The following is a 24,697-nucleotide window of genomic DNA, read 5'->3' on the forward strand; positions in this document are numbered from 1 at the left end:
TCAAAATTCTTCCTTTCTAAAACAGCTTTAAAAAGCAGAGTCCAGCAACTCTGGGCTTGACCAGAGTTACCATGCAAAAACAGCACACATCATTACTTTCCTGAGGCAGTTTGCCACTTCTAAAGTGAAGTGAGGTATTTGGAATGCATTATGCTCTTTTTTTTTTTTTTAAGCAAGACCAATATGGATCCCTAAATCCAGCTGCTGTGGGGAGGGGAAAGGAGTGGCTTGTCAGGAAGAGCTCGCTGCAGACCCTGACTAAGCAGGTGATCTCTGGGATCAAGGAGAAGGGTTAAAGCAGAGATATTCAATCCTTTGTAACCAGTGAAAAGGTAAAGATACTGCATCTCACTGAAAGACACAAGGGCATCTCCACATCAAGAGAACAGTTAAGTGTCTCTATAGACATCTGTTCCACTGTCAGCAAACACCCACCTGCATCCCACAGGCTGCAGGCACTGAGGGATCCAGTTTCTGGCAGTGCTGGCATCCTCCAACTGTTTGACAGACTTGAAGGCCTCCACACATACAACCTATGTACCTACAACTATTTCTCCTGCTTGTGAGTATGGGAAAAGGAGATATGGAGAAGCAGCTGCAACAGTGATGCCATTAGTACACTGGTTTAAAGTGTTTATGCAGCTTGTTAACCTTCCCTTTGGATGTAAGGCTGCAAACCACAGAAGGCATCTCATGAACAACAGAAATAAAACTTCAGATGTTTATTCTTGTCCAGAGTCAGAAATTCAGCTCTATTCTGTGGAACCTGGCCAGGGAGATAAATCCTAGGATTCTAGCATTCCACCCTCTACTAACCTGACACTGATCCACTGTGCCCCCACCCCAGCTACAGCATCCTCAGTAGACATCAGACTCCAACTTTACCTAGCTCTGGAGTAAATGCTGAGCACCAGGGTTTGTTTGCTTCAGAGGAACAGCAAGCTCCTGTCTGATAGTTTCAGCAGGGCTTGGGCACTTCCTTGTGAACATTCTTAATTCAAGACAACAAATTCTGCACTGCTCTGGTTTCCTCTGGAAGAAGCCAGTGCTCAAAATACTTTAGTGTTTGACCTTCATGATTTCAGGGCAGCTCAGAAATCAAAACTAGAAAAGCAACAGGTCAAACTTGATATAGAGGCTGGGGTTCAGTGAATCCCAAATTTAGGCTCCTCAACAAGTATGCCTGGAATACAGCAAAGCTGAAAGAGCACTGAGTTATTTGGGTAGGAGGCAGAGTAAAGTCTACTGGACTTGCTGGCACTTTACTTAACAAGCAACTCTGCCAAGTGATTTACTGTCTTACTCAAAGGAAGTGCTAGGCATTCTTTGCCCTTTCCAAGGCTATAAAAGACTCAGAAAGGTATTTCTCAAGGGATGCACTACAGAATAACACCCTAAGGCCTGAAGCAAAGCTTCATGAAAGCAAACTCTTAACTTCTATCAAAATAGTAAACTCTTTAGCATTAAAATTTAGTTTTCAAGACATGGTAGACTTGCAGCCATAACAGCCCAGGGCCTCACTACAAATGAGGGTATTTGGTATTCCTGAAGTGCTTCCCAAAGAGAAGTATATTTAATAATTCTAAAACAACCAACAAAGCATTACAGCCTATTTGTCTGCCAGACTTTGGCACCTCAAAGCACAGTATTTTTGTTTTGACAGTTTAACTGTTCAAGATAACTATTCTGTTAATCCAAATCTAAGCAGTAGCTCAGCTAGCTTAAAAAAAAAAAAAAAAGCCTAACACAAGTCTGCTAAACACAGAATTGGCAGGGCACCTATAGATACTTACAGAAAAGAGGGAGATGAGGGCTCAAAAGAGCTCAGGAACAAGCAGATTAGGTCACAGGCACAGCAGTCCCATTCTACAAGGATCACATTACTCACCAAAAGGCCAGTTAAGACTAGCTAGAGTCACCCTTCACACAGTTTCAAATAATTTATTCCTTTTAATTTCTAGGTTAAGAAAGACTTCTTTATACTCAAGGTGAGAGCCATAATCATGGCAGTTAAGCACTACCACTTCTGTAGCTTTACACTCCTGAACTGTTCATGTTTTTGACTTGTGTTACATCCAGGAGCAAATCCTCACATGTCCCTCCTAAGATATAAAGGTACTTTCTGGATAGGCTGGTACAAACTCCTCTCAGGTTGCATTTTACAAAGCCTCAGAAGTGGCATTTATCCTTCAGAGACAGGTTTGTTTCACATTCTGTGAAAATGGCAAATTCACTATCTCTAAAATCATCTGAACAGGCTCTGGGTAGGCACAAAAGGGTTTTTTTCCCCAAAAGTTTTCTTACAAAAAACTGCCTCCTTGATGAGAATCCATGTGTAAGAGCTAGCAGAAGAGATAAAAGCTAATTTAATATTAGCCTACTCTCTTGCTCCCATCTAAATTTAGTATAGCTCTTAAGAAACAGCACAAAAGTGTTTTACCCCCACTGGGGTACAGCAGCTCTGTTATTCTGAAAGAGGCTGATCAATCCCTAGAAGTTTCATGAGCTTGAAGAGAAGTTCCCCAGGTGCCATGAAGTACCTACCATACGTGAACATCCGTGGTGAAGTGAGCTCAATGTTTGGCAGGGCTCCCAGGTGATTCAGGACAGCACATCTGTACCCATTTTTCTGGGCATAGTCAACAAAGGTGCGGATGTACTGCTTCTCACTGTGGTTAGCAATCCCCGGGCAGATCACCATTGTGACATCCTCTGTGCTCCGAGAGAGAGGGAAGTTAAGTAAATGTCACTTCATGCAAATTAAGAGAGTCAGGAGGTTGCCATTTCAGATGCGTGGGAAACCACCTACCACAAGCAAGCTAGAATTCCTACTAGTCTGCCAAAAATCCTCTATGGGACAGAAGACCAGCAGCTCTAGTGGTACAGATGTGAAAAAATAATTCATACTATGGGAGATGAACAGTTTATAACTTCAGGGAAAGCTGTGCAATCAGTTCTCCAGGCACTGCCTAGAGACCCAGAGTACACTCTTCTGTCTGAAGGACATTTTTGATGTTACACATGTTCTGCTTTCTGACAGCCTGTTGTGGAAGCTGTGGAGCCCAGCACTCCAAGTAGACTGGTTATGCTATTTCCCCCTCATTTCCCCTCTAGAGCTGGGTGTAATGCAGATCTTCCAAATGCAGCTCTGCTAAGCACAGGCATTCTGATCAGCTGACATTAACCATCATCTACTTTGTGGCTAATCTAATGATATTTGATCTGCTGACACTGTTCGCTAGTTTAACAAGATATCATTTCATCAACCAAGAAAGTAATTGCTGTAATTCAAGTAAGCACAGTAAATTACATTCAGGATTATCATATGCACTTCAAATTAACTGTAACTCTCATGTGCAAAGCTCCAACATTACCAGCTCTAGCCACTGAATTTTTATCTCATTAGAAAAGCACTGCTCACAGCAATAAAGATAAAATAACTATTCTATTGCAGCATTGTACCATGAAGATCTCAACACTGACAGTTTTAAAAACGAAATCTGCTTTTTCTGAGGGCCAAATGGGAGCCATGGGCTCTACCCTCATCTGTACCCCAGAGCACAGAATCAAGTTTAGCAGTAGATGCAGCCAGCAGCTGTTGGACTGACCTCCAGTGCAGTGCTCAGAGCGTGGCTCAAAGAGATCAAAGGTGGCTGTTGCTCCATCTGGCATCGTCAGGTACTTGCGAAGTCCATTTGGATGTGGTGATCTCACTCTCCCCATTTTTCCATAAAGAGCTGTCTGGATATGTCCACTCTTTCCCCAGATGAGGGGTGGAATGTACCTGAAAGGCAGTAATTTAACTGCTTACCCCTGCTGTGTTAATGAGCTCTTGAGAACACATCAGAACACACTCCCATAACAGATCTCACCAGCTCCCAAACAGAGTAACAAATATGGAATTGTTTTTGCTCTGACTGAACTGGCAGCAGTAATCTTTGCAGCCTTACACAAGAGGAGAGACCAAAACACTCCCAAAGCTGAAAAATCAGCACTGACAGCAGCAGCAGAAGCCAAAACCCAGACATTCCCTATATTGAGATGTTGGAGGAACAAATGCTTCTCACTAAATACACAGAGGCCTTGTGGTTTGGTGAGATTAGGAGTGCATGTTGCCAACCAACCAAAGTGACCTCCAGAACTGTACAGTGCTGTAAATCTGTTTTAATTGAAACACTGAAGCCTCTTGGGTTGAGCCACATGAACTTGTGTAAGCACTTAACTGTACAAGCCAATGGCAGAAACAACAGGATTCACACCAAGTTCCAGAAAATTGAAAGCCCCAAGATTTCCTAGTTGGGACCCTTTTACACAGAACTGCTTTACTAAGTTAAGCAAAGAGCACAGTACAGGTTGATTTTGCCTTTCAGAATTATAAGTTGGGACAGTGTTAAGAGAACCAGTCAGACCTGACCAAACTCCACTGAATAACAAATCCCTTTCAGTAAGAGGGGTGAGTCTACCAATTACTTATGCTTATCAAGTGTGTATTTAAAGCTATGTGACAAAGCAGATTGTCTCTCCCTGGCTTATAAGCCCTCAAGAAAGTTATGTGAGAAACAAAGCTATGAGCTGGAAAGCATTAAAGACTTAGTTATCAGATTTTTTTTAGCACAAGCAGAGCTGCCCTAGCCCCACCACTATGTGGGCAAATCACCTGATCACTCAGCAAAGGAGACTGAGCCAATGCCTTGAAAAATAGTTACATCAGCTCTGAACAGGACAGCATGAATGATTTATTGTTGAGAAGAACAACAGTCCCAAGGGACAAGCTTCCAGTTAAAGAACTCTGGTCTCTGGTGCACACACCACGGTATCCAGAAGAAGCTTGAGAGCTTCTGACTTCACCTTGGATTCTGAGGGATTAGCAACTCCCTCCCTATCATGTTTAGGGCTTCCTATGATTATTCCTTTTGACTTTGAGAGAGCATATGAAGCACAGATCATGTTCTTCCCTGTACACAAAAAACTAGGCAGCTCAAATTTACTACTTAAGCCCATAATCCACTAGAATGTGACAGAAACCCTACCTTTGTGCTATGACACTACCTATTCATACAGCTGGACTTCTCCCCATGTGTCATATGGGCAACTCCCTCCTCTCCCACACACTCCTTAAAAAAACTTCCTATCTAATAAAAACTACTTAGGGTTGTTTAGCAAGACAAGAGCAGCAGTATGGCCTCTTTCTCCCCATTCTTTTCCCTCATCTATGAGGGGGACTTCTTATAGTCAAAGCAGCACAACAGCTTGCTGTAGTTTCACTCATTCTTGCACCTGCACTTCCCAAAGTGGTCCAAAACAGATTTCTGGAGAAGCAGATATTCCTTCAATAAAGGCTACAAAAGCTGCCAGCTGATGCTCACAACCTTGTAAATCAGCCCTCAGTGCATTCTGGATTTAATCATTCAACTCTAAAGCTTTTCAAAGGGTCCAGGCAAGGCCAGGAGCAGCACCCCTCTTCTGTCAGCCCAGCATCTCTGCACTGGGTCTTGCCAGGCACAAGGTACAATGTGCAGATTCCCAGCAGTGACAGAGGCTGGACGAGATCAGCCTCTGCAATAGCTGCCAGAGGTGGAAAGCAGTCAGTGGGCCCATTCTCACAATTTAGGCTAGATATCCATTGGGATAGGGCAGTCAAACTAAACCAGGCTGCACAACTACACATGGTTCTGCTCAAGTCACATACAGCTCTGTTTTGAACACAACTACTGTGCCACATGGAAGAGACACTGCTCTCCTAAAATAAGAAAAAACAGCTGTCCTCATCCCAGTCATTTACTGTACCACCAGTTCATATCAGTAGCCATACTCCACATTAGACAGTGCTTGACTGGTTTTTTGTCTTTTTTCTTCCACAGATATCCTTTACAGATAGGGTTTCCTAGCACCTTCTGAGGGGAGCTGACAAATACTACCTATAATAAGAATTTGCAGCTCTTTTAGAAGAGCCTCAGATATCAAAATTGCTTCAGGGTTTCTAATCTTGGGTGAAAGCAGGCATTGGAAATTTTGGTGATTTTGGTTCCATTCAGTGCTTTTCAAATCAATGACTATCCCCAAATCATACCCTATAGGACTAACAGGAAAGTAATTTGTCCAGCTGTAGCAGCTGAGTTATACAGCTATTACTGATTACTGCTACCATGAAAAAAAAAAACAAAAATCAAGGAACTCTGCAAGCACTAATCCTATCCTCATGTTTAATCTACAGTTCAGTTTCCAGCTACAGGTTACAGTCATCCACTGGAAGAGATGCAGCAGCACATACCACAGGGTGTTGTTAAAGATGAAATTAGAATAGTCTTCAAAGCCTCACTGGTACCGATAAGAGTTTAAACAAAGGCAAACATTTTCAAGCACACTGCTTCCCACAGCCTGCCTCTTCAGGTCACTGATGGTTTCTCTGAGGAAAAAAAACCCCAGAACCATCTTTGCATAACCCAGCTGAATGTTCCCTAAGTACTGCTCTGCAATAAATCAAACCTTTATACTGCTTGTAGAGGCAAACAGCACATGCAGTTTCCTTGACACGCTTTTTATTTAAGGCAGGAATCCCCTTTGCTCCATCCATAATGATGGTCAAGTGACAAGTACAGTTTCCACATTTCCCGCAAAGCTGAAACTGTGTGAAACTCTATGGACAAGGGAGTATTCACTGTTGCTCCCTGCAGAATGCACAAGTGTTTGAGCATCCTATAGACCAAGTAAAATGCTCAGATTATCTTTTATAATGCCAACTCCAGTCAGCTGCTTAAGCATCACTGCCTGCAGCAAAGATGTGTGTTAGTCACTCTGCATGTAACTGCATTCTTTTAGATAAATATTCAAAGGCCTTCAGCACAAGTAACATGCTAGTACTCTGATGCAGAGATTTGTAACTTCCACCGAGACATTAGGTATATTTCTAGTTTTTAAAGCAGTTGAAGCTCTGAAATACATGCAAGTGTTCAGGCATTAGGTTGTTATCTCACCAGTCTTTGTTTAGGCTCATTAGCCTTTAAGCAACAGACCTGTGAGGCAAAATACACCCCCTAAATATTCAGGCTCAGGAGACTGAACACCATAACACTTTAACAGGGAAAAGGAATAAGGTTGCCCAAATAGTTTTTCACTGCGACTACAGGATCTGTACTAAGACAGATTGGAATTTACCTTACCAGACTGATGCAAAACCAAGCAGCTAATAAAAATATTACTTCTGTTTACCAAGACCAGTTGCCAATCTAACCTATTTTTAAAAAGCCTGTAAAGCCTTGACAGTAAAAGAGATTCCTCTCTTTTACTGAATTAAGGTAAAATCTGTTCTCAGCTGAGGACAAGGTATCCTTATAATCTATAGCAGAATCAGACATATGATCTGACTGTCACACTATTTCGGTTGACCCTCCATTTTGGTAATGGGCAAATCTATTTTTGAAATCTTCATGTGACTTTTATGTCTTTTGCTGAGACAAAGTCTACAAGAACTTCCAAGAGCAAGTACTGAGCCTAATGGTGCAAGACTGTACAAGGCTGAAGGATGGGTCATCTTTTTATACAGGGTTTGTGTGGACTTTCAGCTTGCTTTTACTAAACCCATTCAAAGAAGAGAGCATGGAAAGACCTCTTCAGTCCTGAAGGTGCATGGTACTACACTGGTGAGGGGAAAAAACTTGCCAGGAATTGTGCAAAAACCTTTACCCTCTGAAAGGACAGATCAGATAAATGTTATTTAAGCCTATTATGTGAAAAGCAGTTCCAGAGACATTTCTATCCTCAACCCAGCTGAAAAAACCTAACTACCCAGTGCTGATAGCAAGAGGTAGAACAGATTGTTTTGTAGTGAAGTCAACATTTCTCCCGGGGGGGGGGGGGGGGGGGGGGTGCGTGGAAAGCTGAAAAAAGATGCTTCTCCAAAACAACCATCCTGCAGACAGAAGAACACGTACTCAGGGCATTCTTCTCGTGGTTTACCTTAGAAAAACAAGCTCAGCAGGATGCAACACAGGGAAACACAACCATGCAGACTGAGCAGCTAAGTAGTACTCAGTCTAAGGGGCATTTGAGTACTGCCCTTCAGATTTTATGCTAAACCTGTAATTACTGCTAAATTTAACTGTGTCTTCCAAATAAGGGCCCTTCACTCAAAAGCAGGTGGCTTTCCTCCAGCATTGATAACATTGGAAGAAAAGCATTCAAGGGCACAGCAGATTTTCAACTCCTTCCTCTGTATGCTACAAACTGAAGTGGTTCTGAAAAGCAGGGTACTGCAGAGATTACTCCAGCCCAGCATGGAGATGGTTCAGCACCTATTCCTCAGTGTCCTGTTCCAGAGAAACTGCTCCCAGATGTACAAGAGTCCAGGAACAAACACCATGTCCATAAGCAGCATTTCCACTGTTATGCAATAGTGGCTTATGGTGACAGAAGCTGAGCAGTGAACACCAGCTAGGAGGACCTCTTGCCAAGGCCTTCACATGAGGACAAGGACAGCATAACACAACAACCCAGACAAGCACGTACTGATAAAAAAATTCCAAGGGAAAAGTTGTGCTGTACCAAAAATGGAGATTTTTATTTCTGTGAACCAAAAACAGCTGCTGAGCTTTCTCCAGACACAAAGGCCTTTAACTGATTCATTTCCCTGTTTTGGTCAGCTGCAATAGGTAGCAGGCACTCTGAATAAAGATAAATATTTGAAGCAGTTATGTCTTCCAGTAACCAGCCCTGTAACTTCCAGTAACAGGACTCAGCAACAGAAGGCAGGGGATGGCATTTACTTATTAAGGAAGGTCACTTACATGGCCCAACATGTAGGAGTTCACCACTCTTAAGTGGCTAGAGTGAATTTACACCCAGTTACATAAATCTGCTCACCAATGTTAGTGTTTGAGCTCCAAACCTGCATTCCAACAGCACAGCCTCACATCTTGGTAGGTGGCTGCCCACAGTGCTCAAGAACAAGACAATTCCTTGGTTTTCCCAAAAATTTCCCCTGGCATTTTAATATTTAAAACAATTCCAGCATGTGATTGTAGATTAAGTTTAGGGGCTCTCAGGCAGTAGATTATCATTTTAGAGCACATACATAATCCAGTATGCAGGAATTTAGGAAAGCAGCAGCTGTATAAGCAGCTCACACAAAGCACATAAAAACTGTGCTATTTTTATTAGCAGGCATCAGCATTCAGGTCCTCAAAGATGTGAAGTGGAAGTTCAGCAACAGGCTTATTTCTGGAGCATTGCTTCATTTCATCTGAGGAGATTAACACTTTAACTCTTACATGGCCTTTATGTGCACACTGGATACTGATGGTGAGAAAACAGCCTACAACTTTCTCAATGTCAGGATATTCTAAGAACTTTTGCCTGCATTACAACAGGTAAGAGATTATTTTTCCCCTTTACAGAGCAGTTTGGAGGTATTTAAAGAATGCTTTATAAAATGAAACTTTGAGTCTTGTCCTTTATTTGATGCTAGGGAATGCAAATTGAATTCCAATCAAGGAAACTCATATAAAAGTCTGCAGGTTCAACCCCCCATCCCAAATATGTAGAAAGCAGCTTTTTCTGCATCAGCTCAGCCAGACTGCTCAATGCGATAAGGGGACAGCAAGAAAATTGCAATAAAAAAAATTAAGCAAGTTATGGAGCATCCACATTCCCTGAGTCTCAAAACAGAAACAAATGGAGTAGAAGTGTTTGTTTGCTGCCCACAGTACCTGTGTGAAGCAAGAACTATTTAAAATACAGACTGGCCTCCTTGGCTAAACCACCTCCTTCACCATTTAAGAGGCTTTTATTTAGTCAAGTGCCCATCACACTCCTCCTCCCCCACCTGTGACTACAAGAAGTGTTTTAGTCAAAACAAGGCATGAGGATTTACAGCACTTGGAATCCTCCTTGCTGATAAGAGCTGGAGAACACAAGGCTGCTGTCAATGCCACACCACGAAGCAAAAACTCAGACCCCCGAGGCTGCTTCCTCTGCAAGGTCAATGCTTCAACCTACCAACAGGGAGCTGCCATTCTCCTCTACCTCTCAGCATGTTCACTTGCCAAAGCTTCACTGTTCTTCTAGTTTATTATTCTCCTGGAAGTGTTCCTCCCAGAGTAAAACACCTAGGAGTTGACAGGGATCAAACACTGCTTGCCATTAGGGGGAAGAAAAGAACACTGAAAAGCTTGAAGACAGCTTTTCTGACTCCTCATCTCCTTGCATCTGAGAGAAAAACAGTGACAGTGTAAAAGATTTCTGGTACCAGGCAGCCTGCTCACCCAACATAGGTTGGTGTGCAAACAAAGGATAAGAAGGATCTAGGCTGGATCTTTGACAGTGTTTACTAACAGGCTTGACAGTCATTTGCCTCAATCTTTGAGGAGCTTGCCTTTACTGATGATAAAAAATGTGCAGACAGCAAGGATAATTATTTTCTATATGGATGACACGTGCCACATCGCTACAGAAATAAAGATACAGCCAAAAATGTCTAGCCTAGTACAGCAAGCACTGGCCGAATTTACCCTCATGAATCAAAGAGCCAGCACTGCATTTCTACAGGAATAAGAGCAGATGAAGGACTTTCTTGTACCTTTTTGAAAGGCAGGAAAAGGACACAGCTGCCACCAGCAGTTAGGCCCAAGTGCTCAAGAGCACCAATAGCTGTGCTGAGTTGCAAGAGTTTCCATATAAGCAGCAGCAATTTGAATGGAAAATTCAAAAATTTGAATGGAAAAGGGTCTGATTATGCCACTTGGTAAGTCAAAGTACAGAGCTGGACAGGGTCAGAGCAATGGAAAAAAGAGGTAAGACAACATGAGCTCTAGGAAGACAGATTCTCTTGCTTCCCAATGTTTGGGAGATATGTAGAAAGTTTCTGGCAGTTTATAGAACTGTAAAAACCAGTACTAACATCTACCAGTGCAAGGTACCTGGCACACAGCCATCTCAAGCAGCTTTACAATTCAAAGTTCTTAAATTATTCATCCACCAACACTTGGCTTACTGAATGACAATGCACTGAATTAGGCCAGAGGTGAGGATTGCACCATAAAGGGAAAATAAAGTCCAAAAGTGTTTACTCTAAGAATTTTTAAACATCATCATAGATAGAATAACTTTGCTTGTTTCTGCTTTCTCCCTGCCAGCCTGTTTTTCACAGCAGTGCCCTCACCCTTTCCTCCCTTAAGCAGGAGCTGAACAAACCAGGTCTGAAAGTCAGCTCACAGCTATGAGCATTCCTCTGCATGGAATCGGTCTTATAACAGATTTGACAACAAACCCAGTCCTAATGTAACAGAAGGGATTGCTGGACTACTTATTTGCTTTCATGGTAGAATCTGAAAAGAGATGCTTAATCAGCTTTCCTAACACTCTGAATAATTAGCAAGTAATCAAAGCCTTGCAAGATTTTTCAGTGGAGTACTGCACAAGCTGTTTTCACATAGCTTTTTCCTAATTATCCTACAAACTGTTTCATGCATAATTGCAGGAATTTAAATACATTTGTCCCCCTGTAGTCTCCAGGTGACTTTCATGCCTAAAAACAAGATTTCTTTGATTTAAAAAAAAAAATTCTATATTAAAAAAGGGTCTGTGATAATTTCTTTTTACTGTTCTAGTGATGTTATCACATATACATCTAGGAGCTGTCTTTCCTGTAAACTCTTTCAATTCCCTATAGCACTTATATTCCCAACAGTCCTGTCTTCCTTAACAGAGATATAGAGGTAAGAGGACTGAACAGCTACCTATTGATACATTTTGTTCTGGTTTGTTTCAGCTGAGTTTGCTTCCTTTTATCATGAAAGTCTTTCAGACAAAATTCTGCCCAAGAACCAGGTATTGGAGATGACTTCTACAATCTTCAGAGAAGCTGGCAAGTCTGAGCTCAGCTGATCCAGAGAAAGCAAGCAAATCAAACTTGCACACGATTAACACAACACCAGGGGTCTGCAAGCAGCTCATCAGTCCTGCAATTAATGCACAACAGATGCCTAAATACTGCTAGACATGTCTTGCATTTTCACTCTTTTGGGAATGCTTTGTTCTCCAACTGAAAGTCGATAATACAGCAGTGCTAGGAGCCTGTGCTGTGAGAACAGAGCTGGCGTAGCAGGGAAATGGATGCTAAATTAGCTTACAATCCATTTCCAAAGACCAGTCTGATACAAATATGCCTTCATGGCTGGTAATCAGCTTCATGCTTGCTCCTTCAGTGACTAGGGGCATGTCCTACTGGAGTGCAACACTGGGATGGCAACTACCTGAAGCACCAAGTAACTCAAACCTCCTCCATGTATTTTTTAGGAAAGGAATGGCTTTGCAGTTAAGGCAGTAAACATAATCAAGAATCCAAACACATTTATGCTACCACTAGCCTGGAGTACATCACAGAACCCTCTCTGGGATCCAATTTCAACAGATAATGCTTTGTTTCCTCCAGAAGTTTACAGACGCCATGGCCTAACATCTTATACTTTATGTAATCAAGGCACCTAACACAGCACTGCTAAAAGCCTCTCATCTTCCTTAAAATGACTATCCTTAAGTCAGCTTGACTTTTGAGATCCAAAAGGAAAGTTCATGCAGCTGCACTCAGCACTTACTATATAATTGATGTACTCACAGCTTCTAAATAGGACTTGCAAGTTTTCAAAGTGATTGCAGAAGAGAAATAGTGTAATCAAAGTCCTTGTCCCTCCTAAGACTCATGAAATTGTACTAAATGCTTGCTATTATTGGAGAATGTTCTTGGTGAAGCTAAGGGCAGCTGCACTGATTCTGGAGGTCTTGGAATGGAAGATCAGGGATCAGCCTGCTCAAATTCAAACTGACCTTGTGTCAGCTGTGTAAGTGTATCCAACAAGCTTAGAACTGCCCTCTATGTCATTACTTTATTAAACTAGTTAGGATGTGCTCTACCAGTAATAAATTTCATTAGTTTTCAATCAACTTGAAGTACTCCAGATAAGAGCAGGCACTTTAAAACTAATAGCCAGCCCTGTGTTCATTATAAGGGCACTGACACACCATGAAAATGTGAGTCCCAACAGATTCTTTCCCTAATAAAAAGGAGTACAAGAACATGAACAAGTGCTAACTGCATCCACCCCTCCCCCATTTCCACAGACAGTGGGCTATTGGTGCTGGTACAGTATAATACCAGCATACAGCTTCTATAAAGATGGACAGTGATGACTTTTTCTATGCACCTGTGGAAAACTCCACACAACAAAGCTTGGTCATAAATCCAGGTACCTGAGACTATAAAGAAACGCTTGACTTAGAAAAGATTTCTTTTAGTAAGAGTATACCCTGACATTCATTTGAACCCTAGTCTATGAAACACATGAGGAAGAATGGCTAAATGCAGCTCTTCTTCCAATAATACAGGTCAGCATGGAAAAAATATACCACTTACTCTTTGGTCAAAAGTGGGCAGGATTTGAGTAGAAAGCGAGCCAAAGCAGAGTCCTGGTAAATGAGTTCAGGAGGGGCAGTCGGGCTTTTTAAATTCAAGCAGCGAACAATAACATACAGCACAGCAGCAACTGCAGCTAGCTTCACCCCATCAAACACTGCTGGCAGCTCAGAGGTTTCCAGTATTGTACTCATTTTCAGCCTGCAGATTAAAAAAAAAAAGTTAAAGCTTTTAGAAATATAGTGTTGGATATGAATATCAACTGTCATGTTAAATATACAACTAAATTTGTCAGTCAACACTGCCAGGAAATCCTAGCATACCAACTCAGACTAGCAACTTTTAAGTTGAAGAAAATTTAGTTGGTATTGTTCTAAACACCCTGACCAACAGAAAAAAAACTGGATGATCAGCTGTGAAGGAGATTTATTCCTAATCAGTGCTGCCCTAGAATTGCACCAGCATCTCAGGTATCAGCAGCCAGCCAATGCATGCAGGATCTTGGCCAAGACTACCCAGGTCAAACAGAAGCTGGGTGAAAAGACAGGCTACAAAGGCACCTTGGCAGCTTTGGATGTGTGTTCCTTCACAGGTGTACAAGCCAGACTTGAAAAGGAGCACCTGAAAGAACTACTGTGTCAGCTCCTCAGCCTGAATCTTGCAGTTCCATGAGAACACTGGTACTAAATGCTGCCTGCACTTAAGATGGTCACTTTATGTACCGGCATTTTCAGTATTTCTTTCTATTCACTATGGTTCTGCAGCTTAAGGACTAGATGACTACCTAGTCTTTCAAAGGCTTTGGAGTAAAGGAACAGAAGCAAATAAATATAAAAAATATATCCTTCCAGTTTTAAATCAAATTCTTATACTGATCCAGCTTATTTTGAACATACAGTTCAAACAGCTGGCTGCACTTTTTATTGAAGGGACAGGTATTTCCCTGGGTCTTTCCTAAGTAACATGGGTAACCCAAGTAAGATAAGTGATAAGCCAAGTCTTACCAATTTCAATTTTCTTCAAGCTAGAAAAAGTTGCCAGTCCTCAGCAGACTTGTCACTGATCCACGTGCTGTGGAAGCTACCCTGTCAGGGGGAAAGCAAATTGATTTTTACTGATCAAGCTGCATTTCTTAGCTGGAAAGGATGAAAACAAATTTATACAAAGGTCCCACTGCAAACATGGCAAGCTATTTGTGTAGTCGGCCATAACCAACTCTGATCCATCTGCATCAGAAATTCATTGCCAGTGGACAGATTCCAGACTAGATCACTTGCCTACAGGGTATTAACTCACCTGCAGTGTGCAAATGCAACTTCACAAGCAGAGAGACTTCATCTCTGCAAGACAGCGAGACATTGTACTCAGAAAACCCACCCAAATCTTTTCCTATTTAAAGGACGAGGATTAGCAGGATACTCTTCTAAACTTCACAGTATCTACAATGTTACTGAAGTGTGAAGCCAGCCTGAAAGAAGTTCCTGCTACTTTTATTCCGGTTTAGCAAGGCAGCTCACTCCTACAGATGGAAGCTCGTAAACAGTCTCTGCTTGTTCCCACACTTGCTTTTTGAGATGTTACAATATATCACACTTCAACACGCTGGGAGCCACGGGAGGCTCAGACACAGCCACCTAATTAACACCAGTGCACATGCAAGAAGGCTTGTTACAGGAGTTTGATGGTGCCAATAAAAGAGAAAGCTTTCAGCCTGTGACCATACAAGTGTAAGCAATACTCGCCGTTAGAGCTGCCTTCCCACAGGCACAACAAATCGATGGGGACTCAGAGCTTCCAGGAAAAGCTCCAGAACTGTCTGCTCTATATCACAGCTGCTGCTTCCAAACAGAAAACACACTACCAGGGCAGAGCACACCAAAGCCTTACTCTCCTTTGTAGCAGGAGTAAAGAGCCTCAGGAGTACCTTCTGTACTCAGCGTAGCTACACCAAAACCCCTTGGAAGAAAACACATGTGACATCAGCTATTGACTAACACCATGTTGGAAAGCTGCAAGTTTTTGCCACCAAAACCATCTGCATAGCAGAACAGAACGAGGGAAGCAGAGACATTTCATCTTGGACATCTCTTCAGCTTTTGTCTTCCAATTTTGAGCTTCACAGTAGAAATGAGAAGATGGGCCACAGAAAGCCTTCTATTCTTCTGCTCAGAAGGTTGCATGGGCATCATGAGAGGAGTTCCAGTACAATGTTTAGCTGCAGGATGTTATCTCGCATCTCTACTTGGTAAGCTTTCACCAGCACAACTATCAGTTCTGTAGGAGACAACAGGCAAACAACAGCAATGGTTTCACCAGGGAAGGTACAGCTGGCTGAAGAGCAGACCAGGTTCCTGAACTCAAGGACAATCAGTGCTCAAGCAAAACTCCTTTGTATCAAACTCCCAGAAGTTCCATTGACATCTTTCTATAATTGTGTTATTCAGAAAATTAAGAGGCACTAATACCCAAGACCATCCTGACACCTGGATTTTAAGCTAGTTTGTTGTTTATAACTTTCACCTAAGTTAATTTTTCTAAAATAAAACTGAGCACAATTAGTCAGTACTAGTGACTCAGTATAATTAATCCAACTAAACCCTATCTCCCTGAGAATGTTCTCTCCCATATAATCTTCAGATTACAAACACACCACATCTTTTCTGATACTTTTATACCTCATGTTAGCCTGTCACTCCCTTAAAACAGCATACCAGCTTGCCATTACTTTCAGAAAAAACAGCTGTTGGTAGGCAGGATTATGCTTTGACACTTATGAACTAGTATTTTCCATTTTAGACAATATAAAACACACATTCACAGAACCTACGCCACAAACAGGTGCTAGAGGTTTATGTATTTGTCAAGATCTTTACCCAAAAGCTCAGATCAGCCTGTAGATGTAACACAAAGCTGGCACTGCTTCAATTGCACAGCTTTCTGCAGTGATTATTTAAACAGTGCATCCAGCCCATGAAGACTCCATGCCCCATGGATTCAGCTGTGTCACTTGAGGCACTGCCTCCAAATTCTGGTATTTCTGAACACCTAAACAGACCCGTCTCAGCCAGGGCAGATGTGCAAGGGCTGAGTCAAGGCACTCAACTCTAAAATTTTAAGGGTTTATATTATAAAATGGATTTGAGCCTCTAATCACCTAGGACTGATGTCTCCCTCTTTAACCAGCTGGGATGAGGTCACCTTACTTCTGTTTTGTTAAGCCCTTTTTGCATTGACCCAATAAACTTGTCTAAACAAAAAACAGATAACCACAGGGTTGAGCCAAACAAATTTTAATCTAGAATCTCCTCTAACTGGGTCACCATTAATCTAAATGGACAAACATTTGGCTTTTTCCATATACAAAACATTGGATTCACTTCTGGGAGGCTAGGCAAAATTACCAAAAAGCATACCACTGGAAACAATCATTTGAGATTGAATTTGAGATCCACATTGAGAAACCCAAGGAAGTTAAAGCTCTTGACCCCAAGGATGTTATTTTGAAGCATCTTCATTGCACAATTTAGTTTTTTTTTTAATCACTTACAGGCATGACAGACCCAAAGACCTGCAGGCCTCTTAAGCAATGTTGTTAAATCCCAATTTTAACTGAGGGATATCTTTAAAATCAATCATAGGTAAGCAAGTGCTGGATTTGTGGTCTTTTAATTTGCCCTTCCATCACAAAAAGCTGAAAATCATGTTACAGGAAACAGTTCAGCATTGCTGTTAACAGAGTGCACTTCATCTGTACGAGTATAATGAGAAAAAATCCCAAGTCTCACCCTTTGCAGGCAGAAACAGACAAATACAACAAAAGCCAGTAGACCTACAGCAAATTCTTTATGGAGCCTTTCAAGAACACTGGGTTCTTGGAAAAGCCAGCATCAAAATATTTACTTGTACAGTAAGTGAATTCACAACTATCAACAAATCCAAGACCTGTACACATTTCAGTTTCAGGTTTCCTGTGGAGAGGAAACTTCCAGAGACAGAAGTCACTGTGACTCAACAGGGCACGCACAGGATTTGGTAGCTACCAAGCTTTACAGCTCCTCCACCCACAGAAACAGTCTGACTCTTCATGCTGAAAAGCCAACATTAAAAAAGCAAAGATATTAAAGGAAGCCATTCCCACAGGATCCTCCCCACCCAGGCCTTTTAACAAGCCATTGAAAGCCTGGCAGACTCATTTATTTCACTGAAGCATTAGAAATGCTTTGGGCTAATACAAGGATGCAGCTTTATGGAACAGAAAGAGCAAAGGCCTCTTTGAAAGGGGCTCCACTAATGAGATATGGTATTCTCCATTACATGGACTGAAGAATCTTGAAGGAATACCATTTCCAGGAAGGGCAGCTTGGTACAAAAGCCTCACGGATGCCTCCCCACCCCTCAGCATTCTGGCTCACTGATTCTCTCAGACCACAACACTGCAAACGTGCCTGACCAACAGTGAGAGTCTTTAACCTTTCCTATTCAGTGACAGCTCACCTAGCAGAGCAATAGTCTTACCCACTATGACTCAGAAGAGTCAGAGGCCATTTCTGACAGATTTAAGCAAGCAGACTTTATTAACTAACATATCAGGCATTTCTCAGACTGGTTTCATATATTTTAGTGTCTATTTGGGAATAAAACCCTGAAAACAAGTATATCAAACAAGAGGAAAGCAAACCTACCCTACTCTAAAGAGTTATACCTAGGCAGACTGGGATCAGAAATAAGGTGTTGGTTTTTTTTTCCAACCTTTTTAAAGGAGGAAGGCTGAAATTAGTTCTTTATGGAATGTTTCCAGGAAATTAATCATCTTTAATATCTGCCAAAGTTGATGACTTTTCTGAAAGATACACTGCAAAACCAGAAGGCACAGGCTTGTCACTACCAGGTAAGATATTTAGAACCACATTATGGGGAAAGGAACTTCATTAAGGAAAGGGTAAAAGTAGAGCACTGCATAGTTTCTTAAGCAAAGACAAGTTTTATGCCAGCATATTACTCAAATGTCACTCCAGGAAGTGCATGGCAGTGCCACACTGCTGAGCTTTCAGTAGTTTAACTGCAGAGGATGATGTTTAGAGACCATCCAGATGAAGATGAATCCACTTGAGAAAGGTTCTGAAGTACACGTCCTGATGGGAAAGGCTGCCAGACTAAGCACTGGAGGACAAACTACACAAGTACAAAACGTGTGGAAGAGGACTCACGAAGAAAGCCTCAAGCTTCATTACACAATTCCATATCCTTTTACCCAGCACCTGTATAAAAAATGCCTTTGTTTGCATGGCAAAGTGTTAAGTCAAAAACTGCTTTGTTGCCTGAAAGTTACAGATACAGGTATTTTAGGGCCACACCAATACTATGCCTCATCAGCTTATGCACAAAAAACAAGTCATAACACCACTTATCTTGAGACTGGCATCTACCCAGCCCAAGCTCACCCTGTGCAGAACCTCCCATGACCTTCAGTGTGGCTCAGAGAACACATCAGAAGCAAATATTGAGATCTTGATGCATCACTCAGTACTTCTGGCCATTTAAAAGAGCCAGCTGAGTCTCAGACCTCAAAGCACAGAGGGCATAATTAAGAATTAGCTGAGCACTTATGGCACTTAAGTTTAGGGTTAGATGTGGCCATGAGAGCTAAAATGTGGCCCTCAGGAGTTTGGCAAAGCCCACCCATGTTGTTGTCCAACATGTGACAGATATCTGCAAATGAAGAGGGCACGCTGACATGCCCCATCACAAGAATGCTTAAAAGAACACTGTTTGGACAGACTATTGAAGTCCTCAGTGCACCTCCCTCCCTGTGCCAGGGCCATATCAGGCCAGGATTTGGCTGGTTGGCAAGCTCAGAAACCAACAACTATTGTTTACACCCTGCTCTAAAAAAATATTCTTGGCTGTGCTTTCACTGGAACTTGACCTTTTCATCAGTTACAAACTTGGCTCGTACTAAATTTAGAGGTACCGTGAGGTTACAAGGACAAAGTTCATAGCACAAGGAACCATCAGCACAGTTAGAAAGACAAGTGCTTTGATCTAGGAGCTTTTTACCTTGCCCTTGAGGAATTCCACACCTTCAGAGCAGAAATCAAGTATCTCAGAGGGCTGGGTATACAGCCCAAGGCAGGTAGCTGAAAAAAAGCACCCAAGAATAAGTCTATAGTCAAGAGGGCCAGAGGCTCTTCAGCACTCTCACTTATCCAAGAATGCTAATTTCCAGTCAAATAAGCCTTGTTTTTTGCTTCCTTTTAACTACAGGAACTGCCTTTGTTTACCCACAATATCATCTTAACTAATCAGAAATACTTCCACTTCAGGACAGGCAGCTTTTATACATAAGCTAAGATTGCTATGTAGAATCCTTGTTACATCACCTTATCCTGGTTCCTGTTTGTGTCAAATAGATTGAAAACCTCTGCATTGGCTTTTATTGCACACACCTCATGAACACGATTAAACCAAGACAGGGTCAGATGCTGACTTCACAGAAATTAATCGCAGTAGTCAAATAATTATGTTTGCTGAAATAACATGAGCCTTTCCTTTAAGATAAGGTGCAGAGACTATCTCCCCATCCACTACCTTATGTAACTATAGGTCCTTGTAGGAGAGGTCAAGATAACTTTTAGATGCAGAGAGAAATGTCGGGTAACACCTTTGCACAGTCCTACAGCATTAGCAGGTGTCCCTTGCCTACCACATAACTGTGCCAGGGAGCAGCATTAAGCTCCAGGGAAGAAATGGAGTACACAGACTGTAGAGAACCCAACAAACCATGCTCAGTAGTCGAGGGAATGCTGCTGGAATCAAGCCACACTGAGCTAAATGAGCTAATAAAAACTGCATTATAGACCAACCCTCCTCAAGGAAGTCTGCTCTATTCCTTCATTATATTTTGAAGCATCACATTGTTAAAGCCTCATTTATCCTCTGACTGCAACCCCTCCATTCCCACACTGCCACAGGGCTCAGCTGAACATACTGGAGGAACAGCTCAAGGTCCAAACACATCACAGCTGTTTGCTCAGCTAGAGGGCTGAATAAGTGAGGAACAGGCACCACACACAGCAGGGAGAGCCCACCTATAACAAAGCACAACACAGGTAAGAGAACTTTATCTGAGAATGATCCAGTTCAAGCAGCCTGAAAACACCTATACTGAACACAATGAAAAGCTGAGGTGCTGTTTCACTGAGGTCTTTAAACACCTTGCTTGCTTTGTTCCCCTGATGAGCAGCTCCTCTCCACAGGGGAGCAGATTTGCAGAGTCATTCTCTCACAGCCTGCCCATGACAGATAGAAGGTTCACACTAGAGGAGTAACATCATTTTACACAAGTAACATTGAAAATGAGACAAAAACGTTTCAGGACAGAAGAACTACACAGCTACCACCACCACAGTTGAATACTCAGGTTCTCCCAGACTGCAACTAAAAGGAAGGTTTTGGAGCACTACAGCAGTCACCAGCAAATCAACGTGCAAAGAGCTACGTTGTCCTCTCTCCTGCTGAATCAGTGTGACAGGCTAGGGATATTACAGGCTTGTGTTTTAGGACATTTTGTCCTTACCTCTTACAAGGAGGCTCACTGTAATGACTCTGCATGTGCTTATTTCACTTAGTACAACTGTTCATGTTCACATATGCTCAACCAACACTTCACAGAACTTGGTGTTCCAGATAAAGGAGAGCCAAGCTTGAACCCCCTCTGCAGCTCTATACAAAAGTATCTTTGAGGATGCTTTGAGGTAAGTTTAGAAGCAGGACAAGCTACTCAACAGTGAACCTCTCAGCAGCAGTCCCTTCCTATGAGGAGCCTGGACTATACTTTTTGAGTACTTGGTGCCCTGAATAGGGCTGTAGCTCAGTTACCTGCAAATAAGACATGAGACATTTCAGAAAAGTTTGGTGTTTCCAGGAGCTCAACCCATATTGGCAGAGGAAGTTGTCAATGTCATTTGTTTTAGTCAGACTGAACCCATGATAAGGAGAAATGAAAGCATTTTTCAACAGCAGAGACAGCAATAGGCAACAGCACTTGTTGGTCAGTCTAGAGATACAGATAAAACTCTGTTCTCTGCCAAGTCTGGCACTGCCTTCCACTGCCGCTACCTCTAAGAGCTCAGGCTCAATGACGTTTCAAGCACCTGGTTTGTACTGAACTGCTTTGCAAAGCATTTTCAATTACTGCTGCCTGATACTGGCAGAGTAAGGGCTGGCAGTCAGAGACAATCTTTATTATTAAGTCAACTGAGGGAGCTGAAGGAAAGCTAAGCCCTTGGGTGTAGAAGCCTTCCTAGAGCTAGAAAAGACTAAGACAGCTGCCCCACAGGGCACCACCACTGCCACCCATATATGCTGGGCAAGTGGGACTGTGCTGCTCCACAAGAAGGACAGTGTGCCCTTGCACACTGAAATTACATCAATCAGCAGAGTTTGATTGGATGTTTAACTGCATATAAACTTAAATTTTGCAAAATAGATAGGCAGAAGAAGGGTAAATACTTTCACAGAAGATCAATTGAACTATAGCACATTAAGAACAGCAATTCAGAGTTGCAATACATTATGAAACACACTCTTCCAGAGGAACTCAGAAGACAACTCCAAAATACTAACAAAGCACGATTATTTATGTTTCTGCTGAAAAGTCCAAGTGACTTATTTTAGGCTGGTCTTTGCACCTTTCAGTAGGAATTACAAGCAGCCAAGAATCCAGCACTTACACTCCTACAAGAGACTGAAAAATCCTATTATTGGTTTGCTTAATCCAAATTTTGGTACTGCCAGAGCTAGCAGTGTAAAAGTCTGGATGAAGAGACAAAAGATATGGAAGAAGAAAGGTAACAGACAATGTAAATCCAGTAGCACCCAGGCATTTCACTACTCTATGTCTTATCCTACACCAAATCCCATCTGGAGTATGGCTGGAACTTAGAAAACATCTTCATAAGCCTGTGCCAAGGTCAAAGGGTGTTATTTTTCTATCTTTCCTTCCCAGTGCCACATCCCAGAACAACTCTTTCAATGTGTTAATCTCTCAGCTTTCACATGAGAAGTTTAATAAAGCAGCTTTATGAAACACTAAGAGTTTAAGCTGCTATTGACTTTCTGAATAGAGAAATGCAGTTTTTACAGGAAGAGCAGAACGAGCTAATTTTTAAGTTTCTTCAGAAACTGCAACATAGAAGGTTTTATCCACAACCTTCACATCTGTGCCAGACTGTCTTTTTTAGGTGTGGAAAAAGCTTAGGTCAGCCTCATCTTTTGTGCAGCTAATTCACTCAGTAACACAGAAGAACTTCCATGCAAAAACAACTATTCTTATGACTAAGACAGGAGAATGGAAGAACTCAAACATTAGCTTTTATTTCTCTTCTCATATCCTTCCTGTTCTTACTCTTGACTTTGAGAGCAAAATAAGTGATGTCTAGAATAAGAAGAATGGCTGCATGTCCACTGATCTGAGGAGTAGAGAAGCTATTGAAACTTCTCTCGTGATATGAGAGCTATGCAAGCACCGCAGAGAGAAGGTGACTCATGAAAGATAAGAGAGCAACCCAAGACTACTCATCAACAAAACTCCCTGCACAGGAAATACACATTATCAAAGAACGTCTAAAAACAAGATGTCACAAATGCAAACAACTGAACTGACTGCCCTATGGACACCACCTCAGCAAGGACTAGAACACGTCAACCTAAGCAATATTATGGACATGGATGAGCATGATAATAATTGATAAATGAGGCATGTAAGTTGAACACTGTACCAGTTAGCTGACTAACAAGACAGGAACATTTGTTACAGAAGAACACACCAGTGCTGTGAAAGCCAAAAAGCAATCTAAGGGGCTGACAGGAATCTTTATACTTGTGACAATTGTTCATCAACAATAAGAGGAAGCTGCTATGAATTCTCTAAGGGAACCTACACAAAACTGAAAGTAAAGAATGCAATCCCTCCAGCCACAAGGGCATGAATAAAGCTGCTCCTAACGTACCTCTGCAATCAAGTTAGCATCAGGTGAGAGATCTCAGCAGCTGTAACTCAGCAATTGTGACAGACACATCGACATTTCCTGTGCTGGAGTCACAGGTTACACCTGAAGGTGCAGGATGGAGCAGAGTCCCATCACACAGGGTAAAAAGCAGGCACACAGCAGGCAAGAAGAAAAGGGGGTCTGAAGGTGATGCAAGAAGCTCGTAGCAGGGTCAGGACCTTGGAGCGTGGGTACCAGGGAAGAGCCTCGTTTGGTAGAAGCAGTGTGACCTGACAGGGGCACATTCCCCCTGGCTCTCATTCACGCAAGGAGCATTCTCCCCCATCGCATCCCAGCTGCCGATCGCATCCCAGCTCCTCCTTCCCTCCCTGCGAGCACAGGGATGCGCTGCTCCCACCGCAGCTCCGGCACAGCCTCGCACCCCCAGGCAGCGAAGGTGGAAGCTGTCACCACATTGCCACTTCCCAGAGCTTCCAACGCCGGGGAGAACCGCGAGGAGACCGGACACCGACCGCCACCTCCCCACCGGGGAACATCCCCATCTCCCCCCGGGCACGAAACACGCGGGGCCCGGCGTGCAGCCGGCGCACGGCGCCTGGGCAGGGACAGACCCGGCCGCAGGGCAGCCCCCCAGGCCTGCCGAGAGGAACGGGAAGGAGGCTCGGCCGCCCCCGAGCCCTGCGGGAAGGCGCTCCCGCCTCACCTGCAGCGCCGGCCGGGCGCGAAGGGCCCCGCCAGCTCCCGCCGCCGCTCCCGCCCGTCTGCCCCGGCCCCGCCGCCCGCTGCCCTTTACGGGCCGCCCTCGCCCCCCCATTGGCCAGCGCCGCGCCGCTTCCGCCCAGGCCCGCGCGTCGATTGGTCAGAAGGCGAGCCGGGGACGGGTGCTCCATCACTGACGCGCGGGTGCCATTGGCTGCAGGGGGAGCGGGGGGCGGGACGCGGCGGGCCCAATGGCTCGGGCGCCTGTCAGTCAGGCGGAGGGCGGTGATTGGCGGCGGAGGCCAGGGGCGGGGCTCTGGGCGCCGGCGGCGCGGCCATGACAGAGCGGGGCCGGGGGGCGGCGGGTGTGAGGGCTTCGGGGGCCCCCGCCCCAGCCTTCTCCTTAGCCTCAGCCGCATTTTCAGTCCGCCCTTCCTGCCGCCACCGTCACCGCACGGGCGGCCCCAGCTGAAGCACACGGTTGCTCCTCAGTGACATGCAGCTCGGTGGTCTTGAGGACTAAAAATCCCTCCAGGCTGCCGAGAAGCCGTGTGCTGTACCGGGTGCTGGTTACATAATGCTG

At 43.3% G+C, this 24,697-nt stretch overlaps 1 protein-coding gene across 2 annotated transcripts in view; it reads right to left on the reverse strand.

Annotated features, from left to right (window-relative positions):
* The window catches only part of ABHD2 (abhydrolase domain containing 2, acylglycerol lipase), a 38,415-nt gene extending 14,234 nt beyond the window's left edge, over positions 1–24,181 (reverse strand). Inside the window, exons 1-6 of one of the 2 annotated variants that reach the window (XM_085588882.1) lie at positions 24,119–24,181; positions 19,463–19,542; positions 14,410–14,490; positions 13,406–13,606; positions 3,609–3,784; positions 2,545–2,712 (exon numbers count right to left, since the gene is read on the reverse strand). In XM_085588882.1, coding sequence (XP_085445008.1) covers positions 2,545–2,712; positions 3,609–3,784; positions 13,406–13,599 — 538 coding nt within the window. In that variant the 5' untranslated portion in view covers positions 13,600–13,606; positions 14,410–14,490; positions 19,463–19,542; positions 24,119–24,181. The remainder of the gene's footprint in view (positions 1–2,544; positions 2,713–3,608; positions 3,785–13,405; positions 13,607–14,409; positions 14,491–19,462; positions 19,543–24,118) is intronic. The other variant, XM_021537621.3, reaches the window with a different exon arrangement.
* Positions 24,182–24,697: the final 516 nt, after the last annotated feature.

This window comes from Lonchura striata, chromosome 10 (genome assembly GCF_050655825.1).
Source record: "Lonchura striata isolate lonStrDom1 chromosome 10, ASM5065582v1, whole genome shotgun sequence".
Taxonomy (NCBI): domain Eukaryota; kingdom Metazoa; phylum Chordata; class Aves; order Passeriformes; family Estrildidae; genus Lonchura; species Lonchura striata.